Source organism: Octopus sinensis, unplaced genomic scaffold, assembly GCF_006345805.1.
Source record: "Octopus sinensis unplaced genomic scaffold, ASM634580v1 Contig18746, whole genome shotgun sequence".
Lineage (NCBI taxonomy): Eukaryota > Metazoa > Mollusca > Cephalopoda > Octopoda > Octopodidae > Octopus > Octopus sinensis.
In genome coordinates, this window is record NW_021835993.1 from 88,178 (window position 1) to 101,426 (window position 13,249).

Genomic DNA, 13,249 nt, shown 5'->3' on the forward strand with positions numbered 1-13,249 from the left:
TGGGGCGGCCGAGGATGCCCACGAGCGGGCAGTCCGAGAGAACATGGCACTCCGAGGTTGCCCTCTGCGGATTTTTCAGAGGAGAATGGACTGTTGCAGGCCCAGATGGACGGATTGAGGGCGGAGAAGCGACAACTGAGTCTGACAAGCGAATACCTTGGCAGAGAAAATGGTGTTTTGAAGAACCAGTTGGTTGAAAGAGTGCGAGGAGGTGAGACACCTGTCAGGAGGGAGGACGAGGAGTGTTTTGTATGGCTGATTTAGTGTAGGGAATGTGTGGAGTGGAGAGTGCGATGTCTCAACTATTTGACTCAATTGCAGCGAAGTGAGATCAGAAATAACCAACTCACCAATTCGTAAGTGAATCTTTATTTACAGCAGATTACTCAAACTGGAAAGTGATCGTCGTCGAGACTGCATTTGACCATTATTTTGTTCAACTCATAAAATCTTGTGGTTTTAATGTGAGTTTTTATGAGGAGAATAGTAATGCCTAGTCATCTGCAACATTTCCAAACAATCTTAAATTAATGTTAACTTTGATTAGTTTAGTGTGACTAAGTTTAAAAAGAATTAGTAAATTAGTTTGGGCAATGATAATTAATTTGAGTTAATGTTTTGTGACAGAATCGGCAGTGATGGGCCCGTCACGTTCACAATCCAACAACACTCCAAAGACTTGGTGTGTCTGCTAACCTACGTCCGACGCAACTCCCAACTCTTTGACGTTCGACTCAAAGTGGAGGAAGTGGTCATCAACGCCCACAGAATAGTCCTCTGTGCCTGCTCCAATTACTTCAGGAAAATGTTTCTGTGTGGAATGGTCGAGTCCACGTCTGACGAGATACATATTCAGAACGTGGATTCAAGGATAATGCAACTCATCGTGGACTACGCTTACACTGGGGAAATTCTCATTTCTTCACAAAACGTGGAAAGACTGTTGGCAGCCTCAGTCTTGCTGCAAGTCCAGGCAGTGACGGCCAGTTGCTGCACTTTTCTGGGGAATAAGATGACCCCCTTGAATTGCATGGCAATCGCCCGGTTTGCCACGACACACGCGTCCCCCGAATGTCAGGCTCTTTGGGAGAAGGCGGTCGAATATTCCTTCACCAGGTTCTCAGAGGTCTCCAAGTCGGATGACTTTCTACAACTCCCTGAAGAAGAACTCGTCCAAATCCTGACGAATGAACGACTGTTTACTCGTGTAAGAATGAGTGCTTATTCAAGTGCGAGTCGGAAGTGTTTTTTGCAGTTGTGGGGTGGATTGAAAGGGATTATCACACCCGTTTTGACAGATTCGACAGACTTATGTCCTTGGTTAACTTTGGCGGACTTCCTCTTACATTTCTCCGCAAACAACTCACCAATCCGCTCAAAACCACTCAGGTGTGTGTCATACACTCACTGCAGTCGCCCAAATGCAAGAACTACATTCAATCACTCATTTGGCGAATGGAGAACCCCGCCATCCCTCTTGATTGCTGTCACAGGGATGGACCCTTGAAGGTTATTTACGTGGTCGGGGGGTACAACGTCAAATCTATATCCCTCTTTGAGTGCTTTTGTCTGTCCTCAAAACGCTGGTTCAGACTTCCGGACATTCCATCTATTCGAAGTGGGCTGTGTTGTGCCATGACCCACCAATATTTGTATGTCATTGGCGGAAAAAAACGGGAATTTCTTCCGCGGAACTGCCTTCAAGACTGTCTCTCGCTATGACCCGACTACAAATTGCTGGCAGGAGTGCTGCAGTATGCACGAGGGTCGGCACAGAGCAGGAGTGGGGGTAATCGACCATCAGATTACATCACTGGGGGGTTGAGTGAGGTAGTAACAACTCGCGTCTGTCGAAAAGTTGTTGTTTTGTTAACATTTGAGATATTCTCCCTCTGGGAACGTGTGGACGTGTGTGGCCTCCATGCCCAGTCCTCGGATTGGACATGGCTGTGCTGTCCTCTACAGACATCTCTACGCGGTGGGGGGAATCAGAGGGGACAGTCGCCTCAGTTCGGTCATTCGGTATTCTCCCGACGACGACGTGTGGACTGAGGTGGCTTCACTCAATTTCCCTCGAAGTGGAGCAGGTTGGGCATCACAATTAATTTTGAGCATGTTGTGCTACGTCCTCTCATATTTATGTGGTGGGGGGATATGACGGGGAGAATATCATGTCTTCTGTGGAGAGGTACGACCCCCTCACGGACACCTGGAGTCTGATGTCCCCCATGCCCGTCCCTGTCAGCGGACTGGCCTGTACGGCAGTGTGTCCGGATATAATATTTGCCTTTGGTGTGATCAGTGTCCACATTTTAGGCGGATATAATGGTCGGGAATTTGTCAATCATTTGCAAATTTATAATATCGAGAGTGATCAGTGGAGGAACCAGCCTACCGACAACTTTGGAAGGACGGGTCACGGCGTGATTGTTGGGGGGAGGCCTCAAATTATTCACCAGTTGGTCTTTGTCGACTATTGTAGGATGAGAGGGCAGAATATTTATTACATGTGTGGTAGTATTAAATGATTATTTAATCAAGTTATATTATATATTTCCACTGATATGCGGTATTCCGCAGCCATTATATCATTTCTCTAAAATTCCAAGCCAAGTATTTACTGGTTAACTCACGACTGAGTATCTGGCTATCCTCCTGCTTTGGTTTTAGTCGAATATTTAAGTAAAAGGAATTTGGACAGGAATTGGTAGAAAAATGCTTTTTGATTTACCTAACTTACTCCAATAGCGTTTATTTTACTCACCAGTTTGCAGTTAATTCAGTTTATTGCAGTTCACCTCGACCTAAAAAACATAGGAAATTCGTATAGACAAGACTTGGATTGACATTCCCGAGATATCCTAATCCGAAGTTTACCAAATACATCGTATCTTTTGAGTTAGTAAACCGCGTCATATTCAAGGGCTTTTCAATCCGGAAGAATTTTTCTCTTTGACTGCCATAGTTCTTAATGTTCAGCTTCTTGTACTTCAACTGCCCAACATATCTGTCAATTTATTAAAATCGCAAACTTAGGATGTAACTACTCGATTCAGACATTTGAGAAAACAGTGGTAATCTTTGAATTTATTATTCTACTTTTCATTGTTCAGTAAATATCATTCCTTCCGCATGAAAGTCTGCTTGCATTAGGTCTTCCTAGACATTCCTGGAAAAACATTACACAGATCATCGCTGGCTATGCCCACCGAGAGATCATACAAAAGATTGTCAACTCTCATTGAAAAGAGGAAAAGAAGTGAGTTTGGGGCTGTTATTTATTTGGGGCTCTTTCTATCTTCAAGGCTTGTGGTATCGTGTGAATTAAGCGGTCAATTTGATTTGTTGGTATGAGGAGTTTGTCGTCCCTGAAGACAAGGATAATTGATTAAATATTCTTTTCTATATGTGAAGAAAGATCAGAACATGAGATCGGAGATCTTTATTATTCAATCCTTAAAAGCTTGAATATTTGAATACTTATTTTTGACTAGTTCTAACAACGGGCAAAACTGTCGATGGCTTAATTCATTCGGAATTATTTTATTCACTATCATGATAACCACTCCCACACATTCACATTAAATGTGCGCAAAGTGGTAGATGATGCAATGAAACCTTGTCAAATCTCTACCCAAATAACTTTGAAGTGAATTCAACAAGGCTTTCTGTGGTCTTTAATACTTTGCGTCCCAGCAGTAGATATCCACGTGGTGTTTATCCCTTGCCTGATAGGGCCTCGTATTGTTAGATAGTGGGAGAGGATTTTGATAGAGATCTGTTTGTCTAAATAATCGTGTTGCATGCTCTCCAATTTTTCCGAAGCACGACTAATTTGACAAATGCTTTTTCTATTACAAGGAAATTTAGGTTGGTTTTGTAATACTTTTAAACGATTCCGTCTCACGTAAACACAATGGAGATTCTTTTCATTTTCACACAATTCCCAATTCTCACACGTCATCTTTATGGATTTTCTTCACGTGGACTTGTTTCACTAACTTTGCAAGTTTATGCCAATATCGATGAGTGTGCTCATGCTCGTCGGCTTAATAAAATATCCGGTTTGTTGTTTTCTAGTTCTGATTGTATTCACTCTTACTTCGACAAACTCATTCGCCACAACAGATTTGGAGCTTTCTGGTCTTTCTTACTTTAAAATATAAGTATTCTCACTCATTGCTCTGGCAGTTAATTGTGTGTCCCCGTTTATTTCAGCTACCTCGACCTTCAAAATATGGGCAATTCAAAAGATCAAGGCTATTTTCTGTCTTCAATTCGTATGGACACAGAAAATAGACTGATTGACATTCCTGAGTTTGTGATTAAATTGATTCACGATTTGTCTATAACTAAAATCAATGAATTATAGATGTAGACATGATATAATCAACTCTAAATTATGCAGAGTCTTTGATCAAATGTATAATCTCTTCCGAATGCCATAACATTTATATGAATGTTTTCAAAAAGTCAATGAATACAACACTTAGACAGTTCGGGTTGGTCTATTAGAGGCAAAAACTTTATTTTTGTGGTTTAGAATGAGACTGAGGTGCCGATATTGAGGTTAACTGGATTGTCGAGATATCACAATTTGCGTGGATAGCGGAGGTTATAACATTATTGGCGCATTACATACAAATCGTAACTGAATTACGTGCGTAATAAACATGGAGGAGATGGTAATAACTGCTTTCCTGCATTATCAACAATATTCTGCTTAGTTGAGAAAGTTTAAATACGCTAATCTTATTTTGGACTACAAATATAAATTATTTTTTAAAAATTGTTTTTGTAGTGGAATATAGGCGTGATGGAGTACACCAAGCTACTATATCAGGCAGCACTGAATGCGGCAGAGGACAAAGTGAGGCCATCTCTCCTCATAAACTATTAGAAAAAGCTCGCCCAACTAGAAATCAGGAGGACAAGCTCAACCCCGAACATCGAACGAAACGTGGTGCCAATTGGTAAACTCTGACAGCTCATATTCCAGGAATCTTCAAAGGTCCTTATAGGCCGAAAGTTGGAAAGTCAAGGACGCACGTGGAAATTCCAAAATCTAAAAAAGGGGATCAAACAGACCCCAAACCAATGGATTACGAATCTCTGCTTAAGCTGGCCAAGGAGCAACAGGAAGAAACGTTCAGTTCAAAAAAGGTGACCAAAGAGCAGAATAATAAAAAATCCGTTAAAATTCCGTCTAAAAAATCGAGAAAAAGTGAGAAAGAGAGAAACAAGAAAAAACCCAGGAGAACAAGCGCAAAAAAGAGCACTGGAGACATGAATTCATTCGAGTCGCTGATGGCAGAGGAGAGAAGAAGGTTTTGGTGGCATTAACGACTCTTTAGTATCCGCATTGGGATGATGGAAGACGCCCGAGAACTTTTGCTAGAGCAAAGGGCCAGAAGACGACGTAAATAGATTTATCAATATATTTTTTGTTTATTTGTACAGTCTGAGTAGGTCAAGCCCCAATTGTATCATGGAAATGTTTAAAATACAAATAGCCTCCTCCCAAACAAGTAAAAATGTGGCCTTGCTCATATTCGCATAACTTCATTTGTGTAAAGCATATAAATCCCTTCCATTCATATAGTCCTTGTAGCTTTTTTATGGCTATAAAGCTGTCCATTATGAACCTCCAATTTGAAAATTCTTTCGGGTTTCTACCTGCAGACGGTATATTTTACTTCCCCGGACTCTGTGTTGTACATAAAGACTGCGCTTTTGTCAGGAATTCCTAATCCACCTCCGTTTCCTTCTATTCTCAATTTTTTTAAACTTGACCTTGTACAAAAAAATGTAATCCAAAACTAATCTTTACGGACTGGAAGCTGACGCGATCGAGAAAGAGTTAGAGCGTACTATCGCCGGGGATATCCGCTCGAAAACCATCTCGATTCGCGGGCGTCGCCTGTGAGAGCAGATATGCGGAACCCGATCTCCTAAACGAAGCTGATTTCCTTTCCGCCCAAGGAACCGGAAGTCTCAACCGCGAATGGAAGGAATTGGAACTTCTCCGTAAGTGAGGAGTACTTGAGTACTTCTTCTATTCTTAAACAGCCAATTTTTTGTTCTCTTTTTAGCTTATGTTTTTAAATTTTTTACTCTCATTTTAAAATTATTCGAAAAAGAAACCAGGTCTATAAATTATTTTATTACCAACTTTGGTCAGTTTAACATCTTTATCTTATTTTTAATCTATCACGGGAATAATATTTATCATTAATCTTATGCCATATTGGAGAATGTCAAGAAGAGGATAAATATGTTGTCAAAAACAAACCTGAATGCTGTAAATTTGTTTCGTGGAATCAATGAATATGCATTATCCCTATATAATTATTATATTGGGCTAATCAATATTGAACCTTACGAATTTGATGAGATTGACCAACAAATACGCCGATTACTTACGACTCTCAAGTTACACCTCCAGCCTGCAAATAAGGAGAGGTTGTATTTGGACCGCAAGACCCTTGGAAGAGGACTTGCCTCAATTTCTTTCAAAAGCGAATTAATGCTCTTCCAGTTTCTTAAAAGTTTGGAAAAACAGTCGACTACCTGTCTGCGGAGGTCGGGTATTCTGCGAGTAATAAAGGAAAAAAAATGGCACTTAGCCACAATCGCAGAATTTCTTGTCTCCAAATATGCAGCTGTCGGCAGGGAAAATCTGACCATTGAGTTACTGAAGGACGCACAAAGGAAACTCTTGCTTAACCGAATTAACAGTAAATCACTACACTCGGTGATGTTCAAATGTATGGAGGAATCAGATGTGGACATATCTACTTCTTCGCAATGGCTATCGAAAGGGAACAATGGTCCACGAAGCGAAGCATTGTACTGTCTTTTGCAAGATAGGAATTTGTTCTTTGCATACACGGGATCACTATGCGTCCACTGCAAAAAAAGCAGGCAGACTGTTGACCATCTAGCCACGCGGTGTGGTAGGATGCTAAACAGTGATTATCTCCGAAGACACAACGAAGTGGTAAAGTGTATTCATCTCCACTTGTGTCGAATGTATGGAATAAAACGAAGCAGGAAATTGAAAGGACATTCAGTCGTGTCAACAATGTCGACCCAAAATGTCGAAATCAGAGTTGACACTTCAATTATGACTGAAACAAAGGTTCAATTCAATAAACCTGATATCTTCGTTTATGACAAGAGGAAAAGAGAAATTCATTTAATCGAAGTGGGAGTTACCTCGCAAGACCGTTTAAAGCAAGTTGAAGTGGAGAAATTTCACAAATATGACCTGCTTGCAAACGAACTGTCGGTTCTCTATGAAGCAAAAGTGAAGATTATTCCAATTGTCTTGACATGGGATGGAGTTGTCTCAAAGTTCTTTAAAAGTCATATGGACAAATTATCCATTGAAGAAGGAACGAGGACATACATCCAGTCGGTTGTGCTGAAGAGGACTCTAGAGAGTATGCTTATTGAACACAGACATGGGATGAAGGTAGACAACGAGGAGTACGCCTCTGCCGCCAATCAACTTGCGGAGCTGGCATGTCGTGAGGACACTCAGTTGAACAATTACTTTGACGCAGAAATGGAAAATGATGAGAATTTTGTTGCAAACTCTTCTTCCAAGCGAAGAAGAGAAATCACTGACGATCTGGATTCTTAAATAATTTAAGATAGAATTTACATAATTAATTTTTATTAATAAAAGCATATCTGCTAAGGTACATAAATCGGTCGGTTGGGTTTTGACCTAAACTCAAATGATGTACAATTTTTGCATTGGTCGTTATGATTTCCTTTATAAAAAATTGCGACTATAAAAGCCGCAATTTTTTTCAGCTAAGTGTCCTCACTACATGCTAGATCCGCAAGTTGATTGGCCACAGAAGTGTACTTTTCGTTGTCTTATTCTTTTTCTATGTTTGATGAGCATACTTTAGCACAACCGACATCTCATTCCTTTTCAATAAATCACTTATCCACATGACTTTTAAAGAACTTTGAGACAACTCCATTGGAATAATTTTTTACTTTTACTTCATAGAGAACCCACAATTCGTTTGGAGGCAGGTCTTATTTGTGAAATTTTTTCACTTCAACTTGTTTTAACCGGTCTTGTGAGGTAATATATCCACTTCGAATAAATGTCAGGTTTATTAAATTGGACTTTTTTTCCGGTCTTAATTGACTTGTCAACTCTGATTTCGACATTATTAACATTACCAAATGTCTTTAATTTCCTGCTTCGTTTAATTTTATACAAAAGATATTAGTAATAATGAAATTTATCAAATTAATTTTTGTGTTTTTTCTTGTCCCATAATTAATCTTAATTTAATTTAAAATTAGTAACACAAAATGATTATAAAACCTCATTCAATAAAATGCGTATGAACTATGAACAACAAAACTAAACTGTCAGAAAAAGACATGCTAAGTTTGAAAAAGAAATAGTCGTTAGATTATAAAGAGGCGTTCTCCCTCTTTGAGAAGGACTGCGAAGGCACAATCACCCAAAATGAACTTAAACACACAATCCGCGCACTCGGGCACATATTTTCGGAGGACGAATTCGCGGAATTTATCATTAAACAAAACTTTCAAAGTTGAATTGTTTTTAGATATTGAGATAAAAACAACTTCAATTTCACCGAATTTGTGGAGATTATGTCCACTAAATTTGTCCCCAAAAGTCTGGAGAAATCCTACCGCGAAACATTTAAGTTTTTGGACAGATCGAACGACGGGATCATTTCCGCGGACGAACTCGCAAAAGCAATGCTTAAATTGGACATAAATCTAACTCCGGAAAATGTGATGAGAATGATTAGAGAAATTGACACCGACAACAGTGGCCTGATAGATCTCGAAGGTTGGCGTTTAGCTGTCTTTCTTAGAATTCCTCTCTCTAATGATGGCCAAACAATAATATTTTTATTGGTTTTTAATTGGATTAAATTTCAACAAAACTCACAATGAATAAATTGATTAATGTTTAAGACTTTCTATACAGTTGATGTCATCGTTTTCAGGTCGTTTAGTTATCGAACAAACATTTAATATTACACTAAAATTAAGATATGTGAAAATTTGCACGGTTTCTAGCCAGTTGATAGGCGTTAAAATAATATGAATGACTGGTAATGCACTTCGAAAATTCGTGTTGTTAAAACCATCGGCGATGAATTTAGTGAAAGAACTGGGAATTTATGATCAGTAGAGGTGTTGTTCGCGCCTGCATCGAAGAGGCTCAGAGCATTGGAAGAATGTTTGAATGGCGTCATTAGCGGGAACAGAGAGATCCATCCGTAGTATGTGGCCGAAGAGTGTCCATCGGGTTTTATAATAGATGTCTCCAAGTTCTTTGGAAACAGAGTATAAGTTTTGGTTTTTGATCTTCATCGGATAGTGTATTTCCAGTAATGCCTTGAGATGCTTCCTGTGAAAAGCACTGAGATTTTCAACACATTTCTGATCCAGTCCTCATGTTTCTGAGTTGTATAGTATGATGGGCAGGATGAAAGTCTTGTAACAATGCACTTTTATGGGATTTGAGAGAAGCACGTAACTCAAACATGTTGATTTTTGCTTCTTCGGTGCCAATGTCGTCAACATCTTTTTTCATTAGACATTTTCTTAGTCACCAAGCAGTGACCCGACTTTTCTTGATCTCCTCCACATCTTGCCAGTAACTTTACTTTTTCGTGTGATAAACTCAGTCTTTTGTCCCTTCATTTTTAGTCATTCAGGTTTTCTGAAACAAAATCTATGTCGTCCGCATATAGTAATTCTATAATAGAGGTCGGCTCAAATTAAATCTATATTTTTACAATTAATTTCTCACGTGTTCGTTATTATGATTTATAATAATAAAAAATGAAGCAAAAGACTTATTTCTTTAATCCAATTGGACTGAAGAGTTTGCATTTGTCATAAATTCTAAAAACTTGGATGTTTAACGTCAACGTTTAAAAATCCAATATTTATCAGACTTCTACTACTGCCAGTTTTATTTTCAGTCAAGTTAAAGCTACACCCGTAGAAGCTGTTATTAATAATTTTGATACTAATCACATTTTATTGAATAAGATTGTTTAAATATCAACAAATGGTGCAAAGAACATGGTTGGATCTAAGAAAGGTTTTGTGACAATTTTGAGATATAAAATTGAACATGAGATATAAATTTTCATTGTGTCATGAAGTTTTTTGTTCTCAAACATTTCCTGAAGATTGACATAGAGATTAAAACGATTGAGTTACCCTATATTAAAGAAACTCTTTTATCGATAAATAAATCATTTCAGAACAGGTCAGAATTAAATAAAAAATTAAAGCAGAATCCAGATTTTAGAAAAGAAAAATCTACCTTCATGTTTGTTACTTCTGATTGCAAAAACAGAAGATCTAAATTTTGCACCATTTGAAATAAAATTTTTTGAATTCAAGATGCAATTACTGGAATTAAAGAATAAGAATTATGGCCTAAAAGTTTATTCACCTAACCACCGAATAAAAAGAATTAGAAAAAAAATATTCCCAACAATTGAAGTAAGAATTAACTTAATATTCGTGCGGAAACACGAAATAGAAAGACAAGATTTATTAATATTTGATGTATGGAATAGCCTCCCTGAGACATTTTATCTATTAAAAAAATTCGCATTTGGAATTATAACAATATTTAGATCAACCAATATTTGCAAAAATTCATTCTCAGAAATGAATTCAATAAAATCAAAATTGAGGAGTCACCTAACCGACAAAAAGTCTTAATTTTTGTGTAAAATTAAAAATGACTAAACACTGTCAACTGAGATAAAGGGACAATCGTTGCATTAATTATTTAATACTTTCTATGTTTAAATTTTCTTTCATGTTTTCTTTACAAAATATGAATTCCTGTTTAAATAAAAAGTGACTCTTTTCCACAAAAAAGTTGCCGATTCCTGGCTATACTCATTGCTGGTGCATATGCGTTAATGATTGTCAGAAGCTTTTTCTACGGCATTATCTGTAAGACTGATATCCTGTCATTGATTCTCCAGTATTTGTGAATTGAGCTGGGATGGCGCTTATTGATTGAAAATTCATGTCTATGGTGCAGGGGTCGGCAAAATACGGCCCGCGGAGCAATCCAATCCGCCCCGCGTATAGATTTTTATATATTACCGATAAAATAAATTTTTTTAGATAAAATATTTAATTTGTACTTTATTCAATTAATTAATATTAGCCTTAAATAAGTAAAAAAAATTATCCGGCCCGCAGACCAATAATTTTTTATAATCCAGCCCCTGAAGTCGGAAATTCTGCCGACCCTTGGAAATTCGTTCCGGTTTTGGTAAGATAATTCTATATTATTTAACAATCACATCGAAATCCTTGTTGAGCTTAGTTTCTTGAAGGTAAGCTACTAAAAATCCATAATAGATTAGTTCCTCAGTCAATTGTGTTCTTCGTAGTGAATTCCTCTGACATGAACGTCATTATACGAACTCTCCAGAATATGTATTATACAGTAGTGCAATAGAGAAATGTCTCCACCTTAATCTAAAAGTCTAAGGTTTATCCATGAGGACCAACTATTTAAACTCTAGCCAACAAAATGTGCGCAGTATAGGGATTATTTATATTGTGCATGTTGCTAATAATAAAAGTGGGAATGAGAGAGGTTCCTGGCCGAATCATTCGACTAGTTATGACGATTAACATTTGACTACGACAAAGTACGAATAAACAAATTGCAAGTCAATTAAATGATAGAGAACTGAATTTAATTTCCCAGAGGTATTTTGAGTAAAAGACGACTTTCTTTGATGTCACTAAGTTTGGTACAAAACTGTCCTACTCGAATAGGGATTGGTGTTCCTCCCATTTAGTCCTCTCCAAATAGCCGTCTTGTGCAGCAAACAACATTGTCCGGAGTTTGTGCATGCAGTCCGCCTGGTTGAGCGTTCTCCGTTCAGTGAGATCAGAGCGGACGACAAGTCTGTTCTCTCTGTCAATACGGGTAGGGAACTGCAGCAATGATTCTGTCGAAATACCATTTGGACTATTCTTTCGCTCAGTCTCTGATTCCCCCAGTTATTCAAGTCCATTCTTATCTCGACGGCTACCAATGTCAGAAGTGACTTACCGTGGGGGGACTTGGGGCAGTCGACCATTGTCTGTCCGTAGCGGAATTCTAGCTTATCTAATATGAGTGAGTAATGGTAACCGATGGGGATTTCTCCATTGAAAGAAGGGCACTGCACACAAAACAGTCTTTTAAAACGTGAACCAAACCCACTAAACATGATTATTATAATTCGTTCTATTAATATTTCAAAACAATTAATAATGCAAAAAATAGGTGGTGTGAACGAAAAATCAGACAGGAAGTATAATTTAATGACCGAGGACCCGTGGCAGAACATTCCCCCGTCCACCTACGAAGAAGCTCAGGAATATTTCCATCAAATTATGGACGAATATTCACATTCCCGAGCCAAAAGAAACCACAAATGGAAAAAACGATTCAATTAACTGGCCTTTTCTTTCTTATCATTTAATTAACAACATTTGAATAAAAAAGTCAAATCCTTAACGAGGCAAACTTGCCCACAATGTCGGCCAATTCGTCCGTCCGAGTGAACTTTCTCCGATTTCTACAAATAGCCCGACACGACAACTTGGCAATGAAGACCTGAAACATTGGCACCAAATAAGGCGGAATGATGTCCCCAGACATGGACTTGCCACCAATCCGAGAAAGCAGTCCAGTCGGCTGTGACTCAACACACTGACCTGATCCCCCTCAGACTGGAGTAAGCACACACACCCACCCGCAGTAGTCCACACATCACCAGAATGTCATTGGCATTACCCACGGCGACCTCCCTCGAAGACATGACGAGTAAGTGAGTGAGGACGTGGTCTATGTACAATTGAGGGACACTACTGAATATGGCCTGCTGTGTGGGGGAGGGGGGCAGGCCTATGCACTCCTTCAACACCTCAATTCCCACAGAGGATGAGTCCCCCACCACTGCCTCCTCAAACTCGTCCTCACTGTCCAATTAAATGCATCCACAACTCGAATAGGCCAATCTGGTCGGACTTGAAGCCAAGATGGAATAATTTCTCACGCACTTGCTCAATTCCGGCCTCCCCCAACTCATTCCCGTTCAAGTTGAGCCTTCCACCAACAGGAGTCCCCCAAACCTCCAAAAAATGGAGTATGTGTGATGTGGACAGACCGCAGTGGCTAAAGTCCAGTGTC

The 13,249-nt window shown here is 38.8% G+C and overlaps 1 protein-coding gene across 1 annotated transcript; it reads left to right on the forward strand.

Moving 5' to 3' along the window:
* The first annotated feature begins 613 nt into the window (after positions 1-613).
* LOC115231629 (kelch-like protein 12) lies at positions 614-2,528 on the forward strand. Its single transcript, XM_029801608.1, has 2 exons — positions 614-1,229; positions 2,113-2,528. Exons 1-2 carry the CDS (start codon positions 614-616, stop codon positions 2,526-2,528), a joined length of 1,032 nt encoding a protein of 343 aa, XP_029657468.1.
* The last annotated feature ends 10,721 nt before the right edge of the window (positions 2,529-13,249 follow it).